Source organism: Siniperca chuatsi, linkage group LG7, assembly GCF_020085105.1.
Source record: "Siniperca chuatsi isolate FFG_IHB_CAS linkage group LG7, ASM2008510v1, whole genome shotgun sequence".
NCBI lineage: Eukaryota > Metazoa > Chordata > Actinopteri > Centrarchiformes > Sinipercidae > Siniperca > Siniperca chuatsi.
In genome coordinates this window covers 9,067,175-9,086,723 of record NC_058048.1, presented here as the reverse complement: position 1 = coordinate 9,086,723, position 19,549 = coordinate 9,067,175, and the positions used below count along the sequence as shown (strand labels likewise).

The window sequence follows — 19,549 nt, the reverse complement described above, 5'->3', positions numbered from 1 at the left end:
AATAAGAAAAATAAGGCCAGCCTTATCCCTTAATTTTGAATCATGATTTCCCCTTAATAACACAGAAGGAGAAAGGTAGAAAGATGCTACTTCAGTAGAGCCTGATGATCAAACAGCCTCACACACACACACACTCACACACACACAAAGAAACTGTGCACCTCATCCATCTTTTCTGAACTTCAGCTTGCATTGACCTGCTCTCTTGAGCTCTGCTGCCTCTAACTCCACATTTGGAACCAAGTGTTCAAAGTGTGCTTCAATAATGTAATCTGGATGGTGCTGATGAAGGTCACCTTTTTGATCCCAATCTCTTCTTCTTCCTCTCCTAACTTCACCCCTTTCCACCTCTCCCTCCTCCCTCTTCCTTTGTCCTCTCTTCATCTTTGTCTCTCTGTCTATGACTGAAAATTAAAGTCTCATAACAGCGTCTTTGTGATCAGTCTCACATTGTTGACAATGACTCCCCTGTGACTGTAACAGCTGCTCCATCAATATGCACTCAGACAGACACACACCACTACAGACTAGACTGAGAAGTGCGTGTGAACACTTGAGTGTGTATATTTGGTCATGAGTCTGCACTTGTACTGTTCAATAGAATGCTGTTGGATTCTTGTTATGATTGGTGCCATTAGAAGTGATGGTGGTGGTATGTATGTTCAGCCGTCTGAATCCCCACACACGCATTAATTTCCTCACGTCTATGCTCAGTCACGTAGACGAGCTGTTCCACTGGGCCTGTACCATAATTGGCCAATTTACTTAATGTTTTTCAGACTGGCTTTTCATATCTGGATATATATACAAAACACTACAGACTGAATAAGGCGTGCTGCTGTGTCCCAAAACAAGGCAATAACAAATGAGGAAAGGAACACTTAGCACGCCTGGAAGCTGGATGCAGAGAGAGAGGATGACTAAGTGTCTGTATTACCCAGTGTGTGTGTGTGCAGGGAAGTGCATTAGCATGTATGACTCACTCAGTTGTCATCTGGCAACAGAGACAATGAGGTCTGAAAACGAGAATGCCATCTCCCAGGACAGTTTTTAAATGCACAAAAATAAACGGAACTTGCTTTTTGACCCTTGTGCTTTTCCGTCCTCACGCTGCGTGCGGACACCAATAAGGTCCCTAAAGCTGAAGAGACCAAAAAATGGAAGGTGTGACCAGACACCAGACACACACCTGTGCACATCTCATCAGTTTGTGTTATTATTATGTCCCATTTCTCTGCATGCTTTCCTTCATCACTGCTTCATCATGCCTCCTGATTTGCTCTGTAGTTGTTGTTGTCTCATCTGTCAGCCTATTCTGAAAACCCCTGTGAACCCTTTTCAAATTCTTCTCAGGGCTTTTAAAGTACAAAATCAATAGCTTCTTGATCTGATTGATTATAAGTTGAATGAACTCAAACTGTCAATTGATCCTCTCTGGACTGCCAGTATCCTGACTCTTGCTGCTGCAGAATACAAATGACTGGCTGTCCGTAGCGCTGTGCTCTCAGCGGTGCAGACGGCCTCAGCAGTATTTAGAGGTCATACGCTGGAGCTGTGCTACACTAGCAGACTGACAAACGACTACAGGCTCATAACAACTCTTAACCCCAGGCTGCTGAATCAAAACAGCTCTGACATCATCAAGGGGTGACACACCCTCGTTGATGTTTGCTGATGACTCTGCATTTCAGGCTGTTGCATCATCACCTGAGAGTCCATTTGGCATAATACGTTACCTTTCTGTTCCTGTGTTTGTGGCTCTGCTTGCAACTGTCTCATTGTGGTGAAAGTCAGTGAAGTTCACTTATGTTAAAATTTGTCCTTCTAACAGTGTGTGTGTCCTCTATTTTACAGGATGACTATATCCCCTACCCACGGATAGAAGATGTGAGTCAGTTACTCACTCACATAATACACTTATAACACACATTTACACCCTTCTCTCGTGGAACCACTAGCTAGGAGTGTTTCAGACAATAGATAATACATTTAAAGTTGAAGTACTTTGCATTTTTTATTATTACATGCTTAACAAGCTTGCCTTGAAGGTGCAGATCTGGAGAGCATGCCCCTGAGCTATTATATTTTATTATATTTTTGCTTTTATCTACTTCGCTTCCTCTCTGCTGCCCTTCTGTCCAAGGTCTTGGAAAAAGGTGGTCCATACCCCCAGGTAATCCTGCCACAGTTTGGAGGTTACTGGATTGAGGATGTGGAGGCACCAGCAGGGACCCCCTCCTCCTCAGAGTCCAGTTTCTGTGAGGAGGAGGATGGAGGAGAGGGCATGAGCCCTGGTGGGGGGCATAGTTACCGTCTGGAGTGTAACAGCACAGCCCGCGCCTACCGCAAACACTTCCTAGGCAAGGTTAGTGTGTGTGTATCAATGTCAGTTTCACCATGTATTTAGCAGGAGAAGTCTGTTATTTTGCCTGACCTAAAATCTCTCTCTCACACACCCTCTTTTCTACACTCATGCATCCAGGAACACATGAACTATTACTGCACTGGCAGCAGCATAGGCAACCTCATCATGTCTCTGAAACACGAGGAAGCTGAGGGACAGGAGTTCCTATGCATCATGCTCAGGTACAATGACAGAAATGTCTAATGTCTATGTCTAATATGATAAATAACATATCAACACTACATCCTTAATGTTGAATTTCACCCTTTTTTGTACAATCCACGTTTCTCATAAGTCCAGGCTGTTAAAGTCCGTCTTTAACGTGTCCGCTCTCCTGGTCTGCTGGTTTTCTTTGTCCTCTTGTTGTCTGATTTGTTAGGTTTTTCTTCTTGTTCCTATTAGCAATGGGCTATACCAAAAATTTTAGGGGTTTTAATCCAATACCAAAGTCTACCATACAATAATATTATTATTGTTATTATTATTATAAGAAGAAGAAGACTAAGAGTCTACAGCCATGCTAGCAGCTCTGTGAGGCTGTACAGTGGCTACTTAGGCACAGTGATGCTTTGAGCTAAATGCTAACGTCCGTATGCTAACATGCTCACAATGACAATGCTAAAATGATGATATTAAACAGGTATGTTTACCATGTTCACCATCTTAGTTGAGTGTGTTAGCATGCTAACATTTGCTAATTAGCAATAAACACAAATACAGCTGAGACTGATGGGAATGTCATCAGTTTTTTGGGTATTTGGTCATAAACCAAAGACAAATTAAAATTTTGACCTGGCAGTGCCACTAGATAAAGAGTCAGAGGATCATCAAAGTGACTGATTACAAATCATCCTGAGGGGAACATACATGTCTTTACAAAATTTTATGGCAATCCAATAGTTGTCAAGACATTCCAATCAAAGCCACAAACATCAAATTCATGGTGTTGCTGGAGTAAAAGTCAGGGAATTACAGAAGTCAGGGGGATTCATCCTCTGGGGACCATGGATCTCTGTACAAAATGTAATGACAATCCATCTTGAAGTTGTTGAGAAATTTCAGTCTGGACCAAAGTGGTGGACCAACTAACCGACACACAAGTTGGTTTGGGCCTCCCTCCTCCTTTCTCTTTCGTTGCAGCTCTTTGTGCTCTTTGTCATGATTAACTCTGAAGAGATTTGTGGTGCTGTAGTGGACAGCTTTCCTGCCATTATCACAGTTGGTGACATTTTCATTAACAGGCAAGGAAAACAATGAAGTAATGCTATGTTTTCGATTAGCTGTTGTGGCACTGCAGAGGGGACTGTAGCCAGGTGATGGCTAATCTCCTCTTTGACAGTTGACAGTGATAATGTGAGTAATATCACCAGTATCGCTACATTTGGTATCAATCAGCCCATCACTAGTTGCTGTCTTTTTTCTGTTTCTTTTTTTCTCTGTTGAGACTCGCTGAGACTATAATCATCATCATAGCTTTTCCCTGATTTCATCTAATTGCATATATACTAGGTATTACCTGAAACATCAAAAATTAAGAAATCTCTTTGATGGAACAAATCTCTGAACAATTGTACCATCAGAGCTCCTCTTCTTGTTCTGTTGCAGGTCGAGGATCAAAACAGTCCATGACAGGATCTCTTTAGCAGGTATCAACCAGCTGCCCAGTGTACCCCAGATTGCCAAGGTAAGATACAGTTTACAAGTACTCAAGGTTTAAAAATAGGCATTTTCCATGAATTCCCTACACTCTCCATGCACCCATAGCAACATCAAAACATAATGGCAGCTGTAAGTGCAGGATTTGATATATGGAGGCTGGCTCGCTCTTAATTGAAAGAGGGAGCTTGAGGGAGAAAGATATCTTTTCAGCAGCTCACTGATCCCATACTTTAATCATTCGATGATTAACTTTTCCAACAAATGAAAACATAATGCAACACAAGACCATTCAGCAACATCAGGCTTTGTCTGACTCTTCCACTGACAGAGATCAGTCCTTGAGGTGCCAATAAAGCCTGCCAGCGCAGGTCCAAATTCTTGTTTGGATATTACCGGTAATAGGAGAGACCCGTCTCCTAATAAACACTGCTGCAGAGATTCTGGCAACCAGCATACTTTTGATTATTTGATTCCAAAAGAGAAACAGAAGATCATTACCACATTAAATGAAGAAAAGCACCTGCTTGCTTCATCTTTACACTTCTAACAGTAATTGTCATCCATGAGTCCCATTTTGCACTTGATCATTTTTACCCTGACATGTGACATTCAGTGATCCAGTCAGTGATAAAAAGGTATTATGTTCCATAAGCAAATGTGATGGTAAACCAAGGATGTACATTGAGCAAATTATTATGCTTATTTGATTGCAAGGAATACATTTTAACATCTAAATAAATTTGTAAAAATTAAATTCTACTAATTTTGTAAGTAAGCTTTTGTGCATAAACTCAGTAGCATGAAATTACTTTTCCCTTTTGTATCTTAAAGTGGGTATACTTTCCAGTATATATAATGACATTTCTCTCAAATATCAGTCAAATATAGCAAGTCTCTTTTTTTCTTTCAGCTTCTGTGTGACGATGCCACAGGGCTGAAGTTCAACCCAGTCCTGTACCCTCGGGTGAGTTTATCCTAAACTCCCACATTGTGACCCCATTAATATCCAGTCTGACCTCACCAGTTATAAATGTATTCATTAAAGCTGACATGAGTAACCTTTTCCAGTCTTTGTCTGCTTCTGCTGAGAGACAAAGTTGCACTGTAGGGTTGAAAGTGCTAATGCTACATTCAATAATAAACTTCATCAGTAACTTTTCATTCATATTCTGCACATCCATAAATATTTCATGCTTAAGGCCTGGAGCATTTTTTTAAAACATTTTTAACCCCCCCCCCGAAAAAAGCAGAAAAATAGCACACAACTTATCACATTTTACCCTCATAATACCCCTACCTCTCTAACATCTGCCCTATTCATTATTGATGATGATGATTATGATGATACAAGAGGGCAACAACATCCTAAAATGGATACGATGGATCTGTTTCTCCTCCTTTGAACCCCGTTGAGGAGTGTGATGGAGCATGCTTTCAGCTTGTGCCTCAGGAAAGGAAAAAAAACCCATCTGTGTCTCAGTCTGCAAGAGGCAGCAAGAGGCAGCAAGATCACTGCCCTCGTTGAGGGCCGTGACAGTTTGTCGCATGTCAGCCTTACATAACAAGGGCCCAATAAAACTGCCCCGGAGACATGTTGGAAAACATGTTTTCCTAACTACCACACCAAGAAGAAAGTGCATAACAAGTTGACTGAGATAAGTAACCACGGTAAGAAATTGTTGTTTTTGTTTATGTACAGGGATCCCAGTTGATAGTGGCTTATGATGAACACGAGGTGAACAACACCTTCAAATTTGGAGTCGTCTATCAGAAGTTTGGACAGGTGAGCGGTTATGTTGATCTTGTCAGTGTGTACAGTTTACCTCACATACACCATGTGATCTTATACACTTTTGTATCTTTCGCCCTGTTTTCTGTCCACTACCATTTCCGTGTCTCTTCCTCTCAGACATCAGAGGAAGAGTTGTTTGGGAACAATGAGGAGACGCCAGCTTTCAAGGAGTTTCTCAGTATCCTGGGCGACAACATTGAACTCCAGGACTTTAAAGGGTAAGAGTAGAAATTGATTGAATAAGACAAGATAAGCAGAGTAAAGTGCAATAAAAATGAAATTAAAGAAGACAGGATTTAGAATTATCAAAAGACCATAGAAAAAGGCCCACAAGGATCAAAAGAAGGATGCCATTAAAGTGCACTGTAATAAAGGAGAATAGCAGGGTTTAATTACTGTAACCTTGGAGCAATTTGTCCTGCTGTTTCGGCCTCAGTGTGCAGTCGGGATAAACTGCTTAGTGAAACAGATCCGAAAAAAGAAAGTGCCACACGGACAGGTAATCAGAGGTTTGTATACTATATTTATTGTCTTGCAGGCTCTATTGTGTTACACTTGTTACTTTTACTGTTAGGGAGGCTTTACATTGTAGCTAACACTTTTGGGTGGTCTTGCAGCTAGTTAAGCACACAATGTGATGAAACTGACATTTAAAATACATAAAATATAATCTTATCTTCTTATTGAAGGCTGGAGGCCACACAGAGAACATGACACGTGTGCTTTGATAATGTGACAGGTTCCGCGGTGGGCTGGATGTGTCCCACGGACAGACGGGGACTGAATCTGTCTACACTGTCTTCAGACGGAGAGAGATTATGTTCCATGTGTCAACCAAACTTCCCTTCACTGAGGGAGACGTCCAGCAGGTACAAGACTTTAATACTGGATTTATTATTGTTACACTGAAGGCACAATAGATTTAGCTGGATCCTTTGGCTCAAATATGTCAATGTTAAACTGGTCAGTTGTGGTTATTGACAATGTGCTGAGCTGTTCTCATTGCTAAATTGATATTATGTAAGCTGTGGCTAAATGTTAAATCAAATATTTGCAAGTTATTTGATGTGAAGAAACAAATTAATCCTTTCGCATTCAATGGTTTATGTTTCATAGAAAACTAATAAATTGTGCTCTTATTTTAAAAGTGTCCTTTGAGCTACACAACCACAAAACCAATGAAACCTCTTGACCAACTAAAAAATCTTTTCCCCACTGCTTCTATAGCTCCAGAGGAAAAGGCACATAGGAAATGACATCGTGGCCGCAGTCTTCCAGGAAGATGCCACACCATTTGTTCCAGACATGATCGCCTCCAACTTCCTGCATGCTTACGTGCTGGTGCAGGTTGAGAACCCCTGTACAGAGCACACAACATATAAGGTACAAACCAGGCTCGTGGGTGCTCTGTAATAACTGTAAATGAGTAAACCAAAGAAGCTGTAAAGAGTGTTTGAAACTGCTAGTGGCCCTTGTCAGCTGGGCAGAAAACATAAGTAACTGCATAAGCACAACAAACTTCATGATGAATCACTTATTGTTTCAGCCCTCCTAAAATACATGCTAATAACGTGCCACTATTATTTGTTTTACGTCAACAGGTGTCTGTTACAGCGCGGGAGGATGTGCCGCCTTTTGGACCGCCACTCCCTAACCCAGCTGTCTTTAGGAAGGTGAGAGACAGAGCTGAGATCAACACAGTGAAAAATATAAAAACTTGAGTCATGAATCTGATCTCCTTGACTTGACAAATTCAAAATGACTTGCGTCTCGACTTTTTGACACCAATGACTCAAGACTTCAACTCTTTATTTTTCTGACAATGGCAATACTTTGAATCAAACCCATGGCAAGAAGGAGCTGAATTTGGCAGAAGATGATACCTTGGATTATCACTTGGACTATGCTGTGTTCAATAAAAACCGGACTTCAGCGTGCAAAACATTTGGCTCAGAAATTACAAACAATTCTAACTGTGTCACAAGAATAACATGCCAAGACACACCTGGTCATTTTGCTTTATTTGAAAGTGATTACAAATTTTAAAAATCATTCAATGTTTCTTAAAATGTACTGTAGTAACTGTTCATCTGTTTACAAATGCCATTACATTTGGTCACATTTCACATAGTGACTTGTTTCAGACTCGAAACACACACAATATAGGACTTGGACTTCACTTGGAAGTTGGGTGGTTGTTGGTTTTGACTCAGGACTCCATTGACAAGACTTGTAAAAACAATCTGACTTCAAGACTCAGTAGAAGATTCAGTTACTTATTGGGACATGAGTTGCAGCAGATAGCCTAGGTTGAAACTCTTGATCAGACACAGTTTGCTGCCATAGTGTAATCTGTATGATGCTGATAGTGCTGATAATGGTCACCTTATCCTTTCCTAATTGTTGGTTCATCATCTAACTCTGCCCCCCCCCGCCCTTCTCTCTCTCTCTCTCTCTCTCCAGGGTCCTGAGTTTCGAGACTTCCTGCTGACAAAGCTGATCAATGCCGAAAACGCCTGCTACAAATCCGACAAATTCGCCAAACTAGAGGTGACAGGTGTTCGCACAACCACATTCAATCACCACAGCATGCCTTCAATGGCTGCTCAGCGCCGTCCATAATCGGCGCCATAATCACCATCCCGATGCTTGCTGCCTACATGAGTTTTGTGTGTGTGTGTGTGTGTGTGAATTGTCTCCAGGGGCGAACGCGAGCTGCGCTGCTGGACAACCTCCACGACGAGCTGCACAGACAGAGCCAGGCCACGCTGGGTCTGGGCCAGGTGGGAGAGGAGGACAAGCTGGAGAACGGGGGACACGGGGGTCTGCTAGAGTCATTCAAGGTGACGATGAACCTGGACCAAAAAAAGTATATGCGACACCATGTAATGATCTTTCAGCTCTGTGACATTTATTTAATCGCCGTCATTACAGCACAAGAGTGTGAGGCTTTCTTGCTGTAAATGTCACAGGTCTGCAAGATGACTTAAGGCCTGCTTAAGGTACCATCGGTGGCGTTGTTGCTGCTGCTTTTTCTCTATGCTCGAAGATTTTGACCTTATTCTCCCGAGTGTGTGTGGGTGTGTAGGCACGTGCATTCATGAGTGTGTGTGAAAATGAGTGTAAACACAACTGTTCTTGTGAAAAGTGGTCTCTTTGGGCTTCTTAATTCTTTTCCTCCGTTTTCTCTCATTCGCCATCCAACTTATTCTTTCTCGTCACTCACTGTCTCTTCACGCTCCTTTGTCCACAACTAAAGGCTAAGTGATGTTAATAGGACCATTCAAATGTGTATTTCCGTCTGTGTGTTTGTGTGCGCGTGAGATCAATGTGAGACTAATGTGACAATCCGGTTCTCTTACTCTTCACAGGCATTATGGACAGCTACTTTGCACTTTCTGCAGTCAGTCCCAGGGGGCGCTGTTCTCATTGCTGCACTGGCAGTCACTGTGTATTATCTGTCTGCATTACTGTAAATTCAACACATAATTAATAAACATTCTTTTATATGATGTTTTTGTGTTTATACTTTCAAAGACAATAAGTGCATTATGCTGTATCTGCATATCTATTAAAATGTTCTATAACATATAACACAATGTAATGTTTTATTCCAATTTGTTATGGACTCTAGAATTTTTTTTTAATGAATCTTGTTATCAATGAACTAAATGAATATAAAGTCATTAGAATAATAAGGATTTGTGCAACACATGTTCATTCATCCACGCCAACTCACTTGGCTTCTTTCTTTGGAGAACGGCTTCATCTGGTGGTTGTATTGTGCACTAGCACTGATGAACCTAAACGTTCATTCATACATTAAAATTAATGCTGCACTTAAACTGATAAAACCTCGCTTTTGTTCTGTACACCCATTTTGCTTATTTTACTTTCCCCTTTCTGCCCTTCCACGTACACTCTCCTTGTCACCAACTTTTCCTTTACCCATCTGCTTCTTTCCCTTACCTCTGTGCCCATCTTCTCCCTCGCCCACTCATTCTCTGGTTTCCTCTCCCTCCTCCAGAGAGCTATGCGTGTCAGGAGCCACTCCATGGAGACCATGGTGGGGTCCCACCGTCACAGGAGCCCCGGAGTCGGAGGTGGGGTCCCGGCCAGCGTGAGTGGAGGAGGACTGCCGCAGAGCACCAGCGAATGCACAAAGAGCACCTTCACTGTGAGTAATAGGGTATAAAGGCGAGAGAGAGGGATAGTCACTCAATGATAGGAGGGATCGTAACTTGTTACCTGTTCTTTACCAACTTAAAGCTGTATCACGTTCATCAAAACCTCTGTTACGGTAATAGGAAAAAAGTTTTTGTTAATTCTGTGACCTATCTCTTATACAGTATACAGAAAGACAATGCATTTTTAAGTTATTTTATCTGAATTGGTTATTAAGAGTTTGTAACATTTAAAACAAAAAGGAGAAACCTAATTCTGTAATCTGTGATCTTCAGCCTCCCGTGTTGTCAGCCAAGTCTCCTCTGAAGAGCCCAGTGAAACGGCGCTCAGGCCTCTTCCCTCGTCTCCACTCCAGCACAGACACCCCATCGGACAAACACACACGCAGGTCAGTGTTTAGGATTTATCATGATTGTGTTACACCACAGACACCAACATTTTCTGAGTTTTTATACAGGTAGCGGGAGCCCAGGAAGTCGTCACAATGGCGTTATCATTAATGTGTTTCTTTTGTCCGCAGCGACCAAAAGCCTGCAGAGATCTGCCCGCTGTCCCAAGAAGTGAGGTCGGAGACATCATCCAATCCCAGCTCACCTGAGATCTGCCCCAATAAAGAGAGGTACGACCAGTACTAGTTCCTGGAGATCATCGCTCAACACTCCTCTGAAGTCTATAGAGGGAGATGGCTAAAGGCAAACTGAGTAAAGTTGGTCTTGTGTCAGTGGTCTGATATGGGGTCACTACAGATGTGTAATCAAAAGATTTTCATTTTAGATGAAATTAATGCTTCTTTCCCAGTTCTTCTGTCAAAGTGCTCTGTAGAACAAATTATTTGCAGCTTTTCTACATCTGTGTTCCCCGCTGTTTTCCTCCACAGGCCGTTTATCAAGCTCAAAGAGTGCAGCGGCGGCAGGCCGAACATCTCTCGTTCTTCATCCAGCACCAGCAGCTTCAGCAGCACCACGGGCGAAACAGAAGCTCTGGAAGAACTGGAGACAGTCAGTATAGCACTCACAGTTTGTTTTAACAAAGTCAATAAGGAAGAAAATGTGTAATAAAATCACAAACTTCTGTCCCGCTTCATCTGTTGTTTAGATTGTAGTGAGCTTGTCATTAGTGTTTGGGTTTAAAGTGGAGAAAGCAGAACTGGAAACACATTCTTAAAGGAGTGTGAGGTTGTTGCTACTGTCAAAGCTTTCATGGATGAAATACTCTGTAATTACCAAGAACTGTCGAATAGAGAGTGTTGCCTGTCAGCACATTGATTATAATGATTACAGCTCCCCCCACTTGCTGTGTATCAGATGACACTGCTTATCAGTGTTGTTTTATTTTATGTCAGAAATGCTGTCAACTCTCACCATTTAACTGGATGGGAAACAGTGTGCACAGATGCACAGTGTGCTGTTAAAAATGTCATGCTGATGATTTAAGGCCAGAGAAAAGAGTTAAAGTAGTGCTTGATGCATGATCTGCTGTAGCAGTAAAGTACACCAGTGATCATCACAAGGGAAAATTAGATCAATTAATGCTTTTCTTTGCCTTCTCCTCATTGAAGTTTGATTAGTTTAAAGGAATAGTTCCAAATTTTTGGAAATACGATTGTCCGATTTCTTGCTGAGCGTTAGAGAAGAAGATCGATACCACTCCTGTAACTCTGTATGGGAACAATAAAGCTACAGCCAGCAGACGTTTAGCTTAGGTTAGCAAAAAGAGGAAACCATGGAAAACAGCCTGGCTCTGTCCAAAGGTAACACAATCCACCTACCAGCACCTATAAAGCTCACAAATTAATATGTTATATCTTGTTTGTTCAATCCGTACAAAAAAGTGTAAAAACAACAAGTTGTGGTTCTGGGAAAAGACTCAAGAAAGTTGGCCAAGAAATAGTCCAGCACATATCCCTTGTAAAACAGCTTTTGGTTTTTACACTTTGGTTTTTGAACAAACGTGTTAATTAGCGAGCTTTAGATGTGCTGGTAGGGGGATTTTTGTTACATTTGGACAGAGCCAGGCTAGCTGTTTCCTCCTGTTTCAAGTCTTTATGCTAAGCTAAGATAAGCGGCTGCTGGCTGTAGCTTCACAAATGTGAATAAGTGTACTTTCCAAACTGTTGAACTACTGTATTTCTTTAAAACTACTCATAATGAATTTGCATCATAAAGATTTCCGCTAGTCGAAAACACTTAACCTATATTATGCAAATGATAATAAAAAAAGACAAGTTATGATGGCTCTTCCCTGCAAAGCATCCTTTCCTCTCAACTTCCAGTTGTACTTCCTGCCCGACATTCAGTGCCTCTAACTTTTCTGATGGGAAGGTTTAAGTCAACTTTGGCAAAATATCACTTCCTTGACTCATTGAGCCTCTTTTTCTTTCTTCCTTCATGTTAAACGTCTTTCTGCTCTCTCTATCCCCCAGGTTAGCCATCCCTCCATAGCGTCCTCCTCCGCCTTTAGTCCTGCCCTCAGCGTCGACAGCCAGGGATCAGGTACCCCGGTCATCATGTGCCGCAGTCCAACAGGTAAACCTACAATTTTACACATAGACACACAGAGAGTATTTAGATCCTACACTGTCAACATTTTAACAGACTGACACCATAGAGATGACCTCCAATGAGTATTTCCTTCTTTTCATTTCTATATTTAGCAGATGGGAGAAGTAAGACATCACCGCGGTCAAACTTGAAGTTCCGTTTTGACAAAATGAGCCACTCATCCACAGCTGTAAGTCTTGAATTGCCTGCCTGGTTAGCATATTTTCACAAGTATTCTTGTAAAGTGCTAACGTGCTGATAAAAAAGGAACACATTAAAAAAAAAAAGGGTTATAACTTTTTTTAAAGCAGAAACATTTGAATTAACAGAATTAGTGCAGCAGGCTGTAAGCAAAAAGAAAAAAGTCCCTCTGTGTGTTTTTGATACACTCACTGTCCATTTCAGGGACATCTCATTATCTCTGGATTACTGTAATGTCATTGAAACAGCGGAGCTGGTGTTGGGTAACAGGCCCAGATTGAAAAATGCATGCTGCCAGACAACACTCTCCTCTAACTGGCCTCTCTGTTCACTTCCCTCTCTTTCAGTCCGAGTAGCTTTGTGGAATGGAAATATCCGTCTTGCACAACAAAGGGACAAGCGTGGGCTGATGGAGCTGCAAAAACAAAAGAAAACACAACAACAACCACAAAATCACTGTAGAACCACTTTCTTAAAACAAGGATAATATGACAAGATTACCACCTGCACCAGAGTCCCCACACACCATAAACTAATACTGTGAGTGTATAGTGAGGAGAAGTAGCTGACATGTTGGCTTTCTTTTTAAACAACCTTTAGCTTAAAAAAGTCCATACTTTTCCAATGTTACAAGCTGCTGCATTTCAATTGTTCACATCACATGGAAGTCCTAGCATGGCTGTAATACTGTGAGTGTAGACCGAGCCAGACTCTGCCTCAGCTTTTTCTCAAGCATCTTGTTCAATAGAGAGACACGGTGATCTAGAAGAATGGTAACATGAGACAATGGCCGAACTGTTACTCTTTATCTGGTCGACTGCTAAGTGCTCAGTGGAAAGGATGTCTTAAAGAATTGTCATCCCTTTTGCCTTTGCCCTCGAATGGTACGTCTGGGAACAGTTCTTCTTTTGCCTAAAAAAAGTACGCAGACACACAGACACACACACGCACAGAAATATAATGTAGACTTACAGTAGCAACGTTTTGGAGGCGTCAACACTGGGAGTCTCAGTTCTCCACTGTAGGATCGGAGCTTGTTCTTTGCATATAAAAATGCTTTTCTAGGGAACATCTTTGATTTTTGAGATGCTTTTGTAACCTTGCTAGCTGCTGCATTGTGTCTACTGCACTATAAACATGACATTGTTGAAATTCAGTCGATACCTATGACAGCATTTCTGTATCTGTAAGGGTAACTTCAAATCCCTGAACTCAAGTGCTTGGTTAGTGGAAATTAGCTCATATAGGGCACAGTAGGAGACACTGCCAACATATTTTGCCATAAGCTTATTTTAGCCAAAGCCGCGCCTTGCAATCTATCAAAAGCCCTTTTCCCCACTGATGCTCTCTCCCTCTCTGTCTCTCTGTCTGTCTGTCTCTCTCACTATGTGAGAGGATGAGAATCTTCTGGATCCGGGTACAGCACAGTTGTGGGTAGCCGATCAACACCCACATTTGCTGAAAATAGACGTTGCACTTACTGAAAACATTTCACCCTCTGATACCTCCCATTGAAGCTTGCTTGATCGTTGTATCTGTGTTTATGTTCGGTGGAACTTTTGAACAGGAAAGTCTCCAGGGTTTTAAGTTCCCCAGCATGTGAGCTGATGAAGATGACTTGAAAAAGATGCTTCAGGTTAAATGAACCTTTGAACCACCTTTGGCAAAAACACTTTGAATGTGAACTTGGAGCTTTTGTTTTTGTATTTTTGATTTTACGCTTTGTTAGTTGTTATTACAGAGTCTCTTAATAGTAAATTGCAAAGCCAGTTGCTTACAAGCACAACAGGACAATAGTCCTTAACTATACCATAACATTAGCCTGGAGCTCCACTAACTAGAGTTAGCAGGGCAAAGTGGGAGTGTGCTAATCAAGAAAAAGCTTAAAGACACACAGATGTGTTTCCTATGTGACCAAACAACAACCAAGCTGGTAGGTCTTTGGAAGAATTTCTGTGAACCATTCCTGTTGCTGAAAGGATGGCTTAATAGTGTGTGAAGTTCTGTCACATGAAACTCAAATCCCAGAGGGTTTAAAGGGTCAATTCACCCAAATGACAAAAACTTCTTTGTAATTTAGGTGACTTTTTAACTTTGCCAGGGAGCTGTTGAGTTCCTTGAGAAGTACCTTTCGGATAGAACTGGACTAGAAGCAGATGTGTTGATACACAATGTGCTCAGTTAGTGTAGACCAGTGATTACCTCGAACGAGGGAAGCAGGGACAGAAATCACACAAAAGCGTGAAGTTCAGATGTCATTCAGTTTGTAGCAGGTATCGCCTAAACGCCCTGCAGCCTTTTCTCTGTTAATATGCTTAATTTATTAAAATGACTATTAATAATTAAATGATAACTTCTTTTGCATTGATGTCATGTAAAAATGTAACTGCAGAGTACGCTAATTAATAAGGTAAAATGATTAAAGGAAATATATTAATTTAAAAGATGTTTAGACATGTATATGTATATTTGGTTATGTAACGTGCCATTGAGAATTTATTCTAAAATAAAATGTTGTATTTTGTGTCATTTATGTGTTATCTCATTTTTAAAATCTCACAGTCACTCGCAAGCTTACAGCACAATACAGGGGTTTGTTCACACTTTACACCAGAAAAAGTGATAGATATTATAGGCAAAGTTTGTTTCACATTTTATAAACTGCAATACCTTTAAATTGGTCGGACTGCATTTAATGTTTTGCTTGTCCGCAGTCACATTTCAAAACAATAAAAGCATTAACATCAGTGAAATCATAACACAAAGCTGAGTATTTTCTCTCTGCAGCACCTCGGGCTGGTTCAGCTGATATACTCCAATGCTCCTCGCTCCAATATCTCCTCATTATCTGCTCCACTTGCTGTCTGTTTTGCAATGTGCATATGAAGGATTTTTGGCACTTCTCTCTTCTTCATAATTAAAACAGTCACAACTTTCACATCAGAGTGTAATCAGGAGAGTCCATAGATATGGATAGACAAAAATGACTCTGCTGGATCCTTTTGTATCTTATTTTGTTCCTAATGATTTTCCACAATACGCAGGTGAAGCCTTGAGCTCAAGAATGACGCAATAGTGAAATATTCGTAGAGATGTTTTAAAGTGGCTACCAGGTTCTACGAGACCAGATCAAATGTTTCCTGAGGACGTTAAGGATCAAGCAGAATTCCACAAAAAGTAACACATAATTGATCCTCCACTCTGCTTCTATTGCACTCAGGAAAATTTGAGGGATGAGTACACAGTGGCCTGGTCAGGCTCTCTGTTGGCTCCCTGTTGTCTCAGTGCATCCTGGGATATGTCTGCGTACACCACCTGTAACATTGTGAATGAAAAGTTATTAAAGCGCACACAAGGTCAAATGCATGGACTGCAGGCATATTCAAGGCTAGTCAGGGGAAATAAACAATGTTCAGGGCACTGCAAAGGGACTCCAACAGGGCGTTCACCCACCTCGGCCTTCTGCTGGGACTTGGGGGGAGCTGTATGCAAAAAAAACAACAATACAGTGAGTAGAACAGTTCTGCCAATGCTACAGTAACTTTTTATCAGTGTCACAGGCTACAAAGTAAGAATACAGACATACCTTTGTGAGAGGAAGCGCTACATTTCTGAGGCACCGGGCGTCGAGGTGCAGGTTGTGGGGCCGGGTGTGGTCGGTCTCTGTACACAGCTGCATATGTGGACAGCGTCCTGGGAAGTGGCTGAGGCTTGACTTCCGAACTCAGACAACGAGCCAATCCCAGAATGATGGGAAGACAAAGCGAAGCACCGGCACAGACCAAAACCCTGTGCACTACACTCCTCTGAGAGGGGACAGCTGGGGGAGGACACAGAATAATAGACACAAATAATGCAATTCCATTTTTCTACTCCAATAACAGATAATCACTATACCCTGTTATTGTGTATTGTTCGCTATTTGGATTCATTATTTTATAGTCAGCACTGCACATCCAAACACATACAGCACTCAAATGCCAATGCACACTGACACACATGTGGCCAATATATAAGATTCTACATACCTGCAGTGACGTTCACATACGTCAAATGTCCCTCATCAATGTAATCTTCAGTCCATGTAACTCTGCATCCATAGAAACCTTCGTCTAATTGGTTGACACTCGGGAAATTCAAAATTAGTTGAGTTTGATTGGCTGAGAGCGTCACAGTGGTCAAACGGTATCTCACACTTTCTTCAACGGCCTTCAGCTTTTCGACTGTTGAATTTCTCCACATCCAGTTTCCCGTCCATTTGTCTCCACAGTGCTGGACCACACAGGACAGAGACAGACTGCCTCCTGCAGGTGCATAAAATGTGTCACGTTTTGCCAGAACAGCCTGGCTGCATTCCTCAGCCAGGAGACCTGAAAAAGGGAAGTCTCCTTTAGCTCATTATAGTGCAACAGGAAACTGTTTAGACAGAAATAGGATATCTGGACATTTTGTACAATGGTAACTGTTACTGTTTTAATATGCATTGTTATGATGAAGCCATTTTATTTTTTCAAAGACCATTAATAGTCTGAACATTTGACCGATAAAGATAATTATATGTCATATAACAAACTACACACACAGACACACACAATATTGCGTAGTTTGGTTCATCTGACAACTTGTTCAGCAGACATGCACCTAAATGTTTTTGGGTTGTTTTGTTATTTTCTGACTGCAGAATCTGACTCTGTTTGACTTTTTTTTTTTTAAAAGAGAGATTTTAATGTCAAAATAGAATGAAATAGACATATTGTAGCTACAGTTTGACAAACATTTCATATATAAAATACATACAACAAAGTTGAACATGATTGTGGTTACCACAGACTGTACAAAAAACGACTTATCAAATATCAACAATAAGTTACAAAAACCCTTTACAATAACCCTTGTTTATAATGATTTCAGATTTACATGAACTAAAATGTGCTACTTACCATTATGAAGAAAGCAGAGACAGCTGACGGTGCTGAAGATATACTTATACATGTCTGACTGTAACAGTGGGTTGGTCATGGTTGATCGCAAGCCGGTTTTACATATTTTGTACAGATTGAAGTCTACATGCCGTGGCTTGTCGGGGAGGCTGTATAATATGCATGGCTTCGTTGGAAAACAACACTGCTTCTTCGAATTGTTGTCAGTTGCTGGAAGTCCATCAGCTCGATGTTTCTCTCACTTTCTTTTCCTATTCTCACTCATTTGGCAGGCTGTCCTCTTTATCCTGCTGCTGCTCTTGGCCAGATGGAGGTAAAGGAAGGAAGTGACCCACTGATTACCCCCACACACACACACACACACACACGCACACACACACACACACACACACACACACACACACACACACACACACACACACGCACGCACACACACACATACACATACATACACACACACACACACACACCCAACAAGGGTCACATATTAAATTACAGGAAAGCAATGACTTCATAAATTGGTATGAAAATGTTCCACTGGAAAGGGGTTTCAATGAACAGCTATAATATAGAAAGAGAAAGACTGAGCAACATATATATGTATTTATTTACATGCAAGGCGAAAAACACACATGGGTCTCACAATAATCTTGTTTTTCATACTTGAAGTTTTGAGCTTTTGTGTGTGTAGTAGTGGTTTAGAAATGTAACAACAAGGCTAAAAAGTTTTAAGGATTTAAGGAAGTGTATTACTGTTACAACACATAATGTTTTCGCTTTCTCCACCCTGTACATTGCCAGCCACAATCATCAAAACAGCAAACGGATTTTCAGCAGGAAGTTAATCATTCAAAATAAAAGCTGCGTGTCACTTTTGAAGATAAAAATATATTAAAGGATGGGTTCCCATTTTTCAGGCAGGTTTTCATCGCTGAAATCGTTTCTGGACATTAAGAGATCCCTTCCTTATGTGCTTCCGATGATACTGATGGGGCTGCTCACAAATATTTGCCATGCGTGGTTTTATTTTGTAAACAATGACCGGACGTTGCATACGCAATTATTCTGTCAAGTTTGACTTCGGGCGCGCTCGTTTAACGTTGCTCGGCGCCCTCTTACTCACATGATGTGTGGGACTCACAGAGGAAGGAAGAACAGTGGCGTCCTCTGGATTATAATGCAAAATATAACAGCTGGAAAATAGGCGAAACCCTTTTTTATGTTGGGCAGCAATCATTCGATGATAGTGTGTCATTTGTTCAATTTAGGTTACTTTCACAGCAGGAGTCATTATTCATGATGACCTTTGGTGAGGGAGTGGTCTAAACTGGAGCACTTCAGGACATTTTTTAGCACAGTTGTTTTTCAACTGTTTCAACAACGTTGAGTCCACATGGATCACGATAGTAAAGGTTATTCAGCCAGTCTCTTTGTTAAGTGGGAATCAATGTGGGCTATGAATAAATTGTAGCAGATAGCAAAAATATTTACCATGGTGAATATTTTGTGCCCTCTGGGGTTAAAAAAAAAGAAGAAAATCTATGAATATGCCTTGCAAAGTCTTTTTGCTCAAAATAAAAATAAACTACTGTGTAGGTTAATTTACAAAAACAGAAAATAAATGACTTACTTCTATTGAACCTTAGGTTATGGGCTTAAAGCATGGTTAATTAACTAAAAGGACCTGCGTGCTCTTTTGTGTGCTCATTCATACAATTTGTAAAACCAAAAATGACATCTTTGCAACCCTGCAGGAAATGTGCGGAAATTAAAAATGTCCTTGCATGGTATTAGAATATTTTTTCTCCTGCCTGCTTCTTTTCAGTAG

At 41.1% G+C, this 19,549-nt stretch overlaps 2 protein-coding genes across 15 annotated transcripts in view; one reads left to right on the top strand and one right to left on the bottom strand.

Annotated features, from left to right (window-relative positions):
- rap1gap2a (RAP1 GTPase activating protein 2a) overlaps window positions 1-15,310 on the top strand; it is an 83,618-nt gene extending 68,308 nt beyond the window's left edge. For 6 of the 13 annotated variants that reach the window (XM_044201512.1, XM_044201514.1, XM_044201519.1 and 3 more), the window contains 19 exons: window positions 1,855-1,887; window positions 2,144-2,365; window positions 2,483-2,586; window positions 4,010-4,088; window positions 4,974-5,027; window positions 5,763-5,846; window positions 5,973-6,073; window positions 6,595-6,724; window positions 7,083-7,238; window positions 7,457-7,528; window positions 8,319-8,405; window positions 8,558-8,698; window positions 9,883-10,032; window positions 10,316-10,428; window positions 10,561-10,659; window positions 10,918-11,038; window positions 12,463-12,565; window positions 12,694-12,770; window positions 13,129-15,310. In XM_044201512.1, coding sequence (XP_044057447.1) covers window positions 1,855-1,887; window positions 2,144-2,365; window positions 2,483-2,586; window positions 4,010-4,088; window positions 4,974-5,027; window positions 5,763-5,846; window positions 5,973-6,073; window positions 6,595-6,724; window positions 7,083-7,238; window positions 7,457-7,528; window positions 8,319-8,405; window positions 8,558-8,698; window positions 9,883-10,032; window positions 10,316-10,428; window positions 10,561-10,659; window positions 10,918-11,038; window positions 12,463-12,565; window positions 12,694-12,770; window positions 13,129-13,137 — 1,935 coding nt within the window. In that variant the 3' untranslated portion in view covers window positions 13,138-15,310. Of the gene's footprint in view, window positions 1-1,131; window positions 1,165-1,854; window positions 1,888-2,143; window positions 2,366-2,482; window positions 2,587-4,009; window positions 4,089-4,973; window positions 5,028-5,762; window positions 5,847-5,972; window positions 6,074-6,594; window positions 6,725-7,082; window positions 7,239-7,456; window positions 7,529-8,318; window positions 8,406-8,557; window positions 8,699-9,882; window positions 10,033-10,315; window positions 10,429-10,560; window positions 10,660-10,917; window positions 11,039-12,462; window positions 12,566-12,693; window positions 12,771-13,128 lie in introns of all 13 variants that reach the window. The other 7 variants (XM_044201510.1, XM_044201515.1, XM_044201513.1 and 4 more) reach the window with 3 other exon arrangements.
- Window positions 15,311-15,452: 142 nt separating this feature from the next.
- On the bottom strand, window positions 15,453-18,040 carry si:dkey-52l18.4 (uncharacterized protein LOC560708 homolog). Of its 2 annotated transcripts, none has more exons than XM_044201526.1 (5): window positions 17,722-18,040; window positions 16,810-17,085; window positions 16,368-16,601; window positions 16,235-16,263; window positions 15,453-16,096 (listed from the first exon to the last, which is right to left on the bottom strand). In XM_044201526.1, exons 1-5 carry the CDS (start codon window positions 17,798-17,800, stop codon window positions 15,998-16,000), a joined length of 717 nt encoding a protein of 238 aa, XP_044057461.1. In that variant the 5' UTR covers window positions 17,801-18,040; the 3' UTR covers window positions 15,453-15,997. The 2 variants fall into 2 exon arrangements, with proteins under 2 accessions (XP_044057461.1, XP_044057459.1); XM_044201524.1 differs by having other exon boundaries at window positions 16,810-17,151; window positions 17,722-18,039.
- Window positions 18,041-19,549: the final 1,509 nt, after the last annotated feature.

Coding starts and splice junctions, on each gene's coding strand:
- si:dkey-52l18.4 (XM_044201524.1), bottom strand. CDS start 17,800: ATGACCAACCCACTGTTACAGTCAGACATGTATAAGTATATCTTCAGC. Junction 17,152..17,721: donor TCTCTGCTTTCTTCATAATG/GTAAGTAGCACA, acceptor TCCCTTTTTCAG/GTCTCCTGGCTGAGGAATGC. Junction 16,264..16,367: donor TAGCGCTTCCTCTCACAAAG/GTATGTCTGTAT, acceptor TTTTGCATACAG/CTCCCCCCAAGTCCCAGCAG.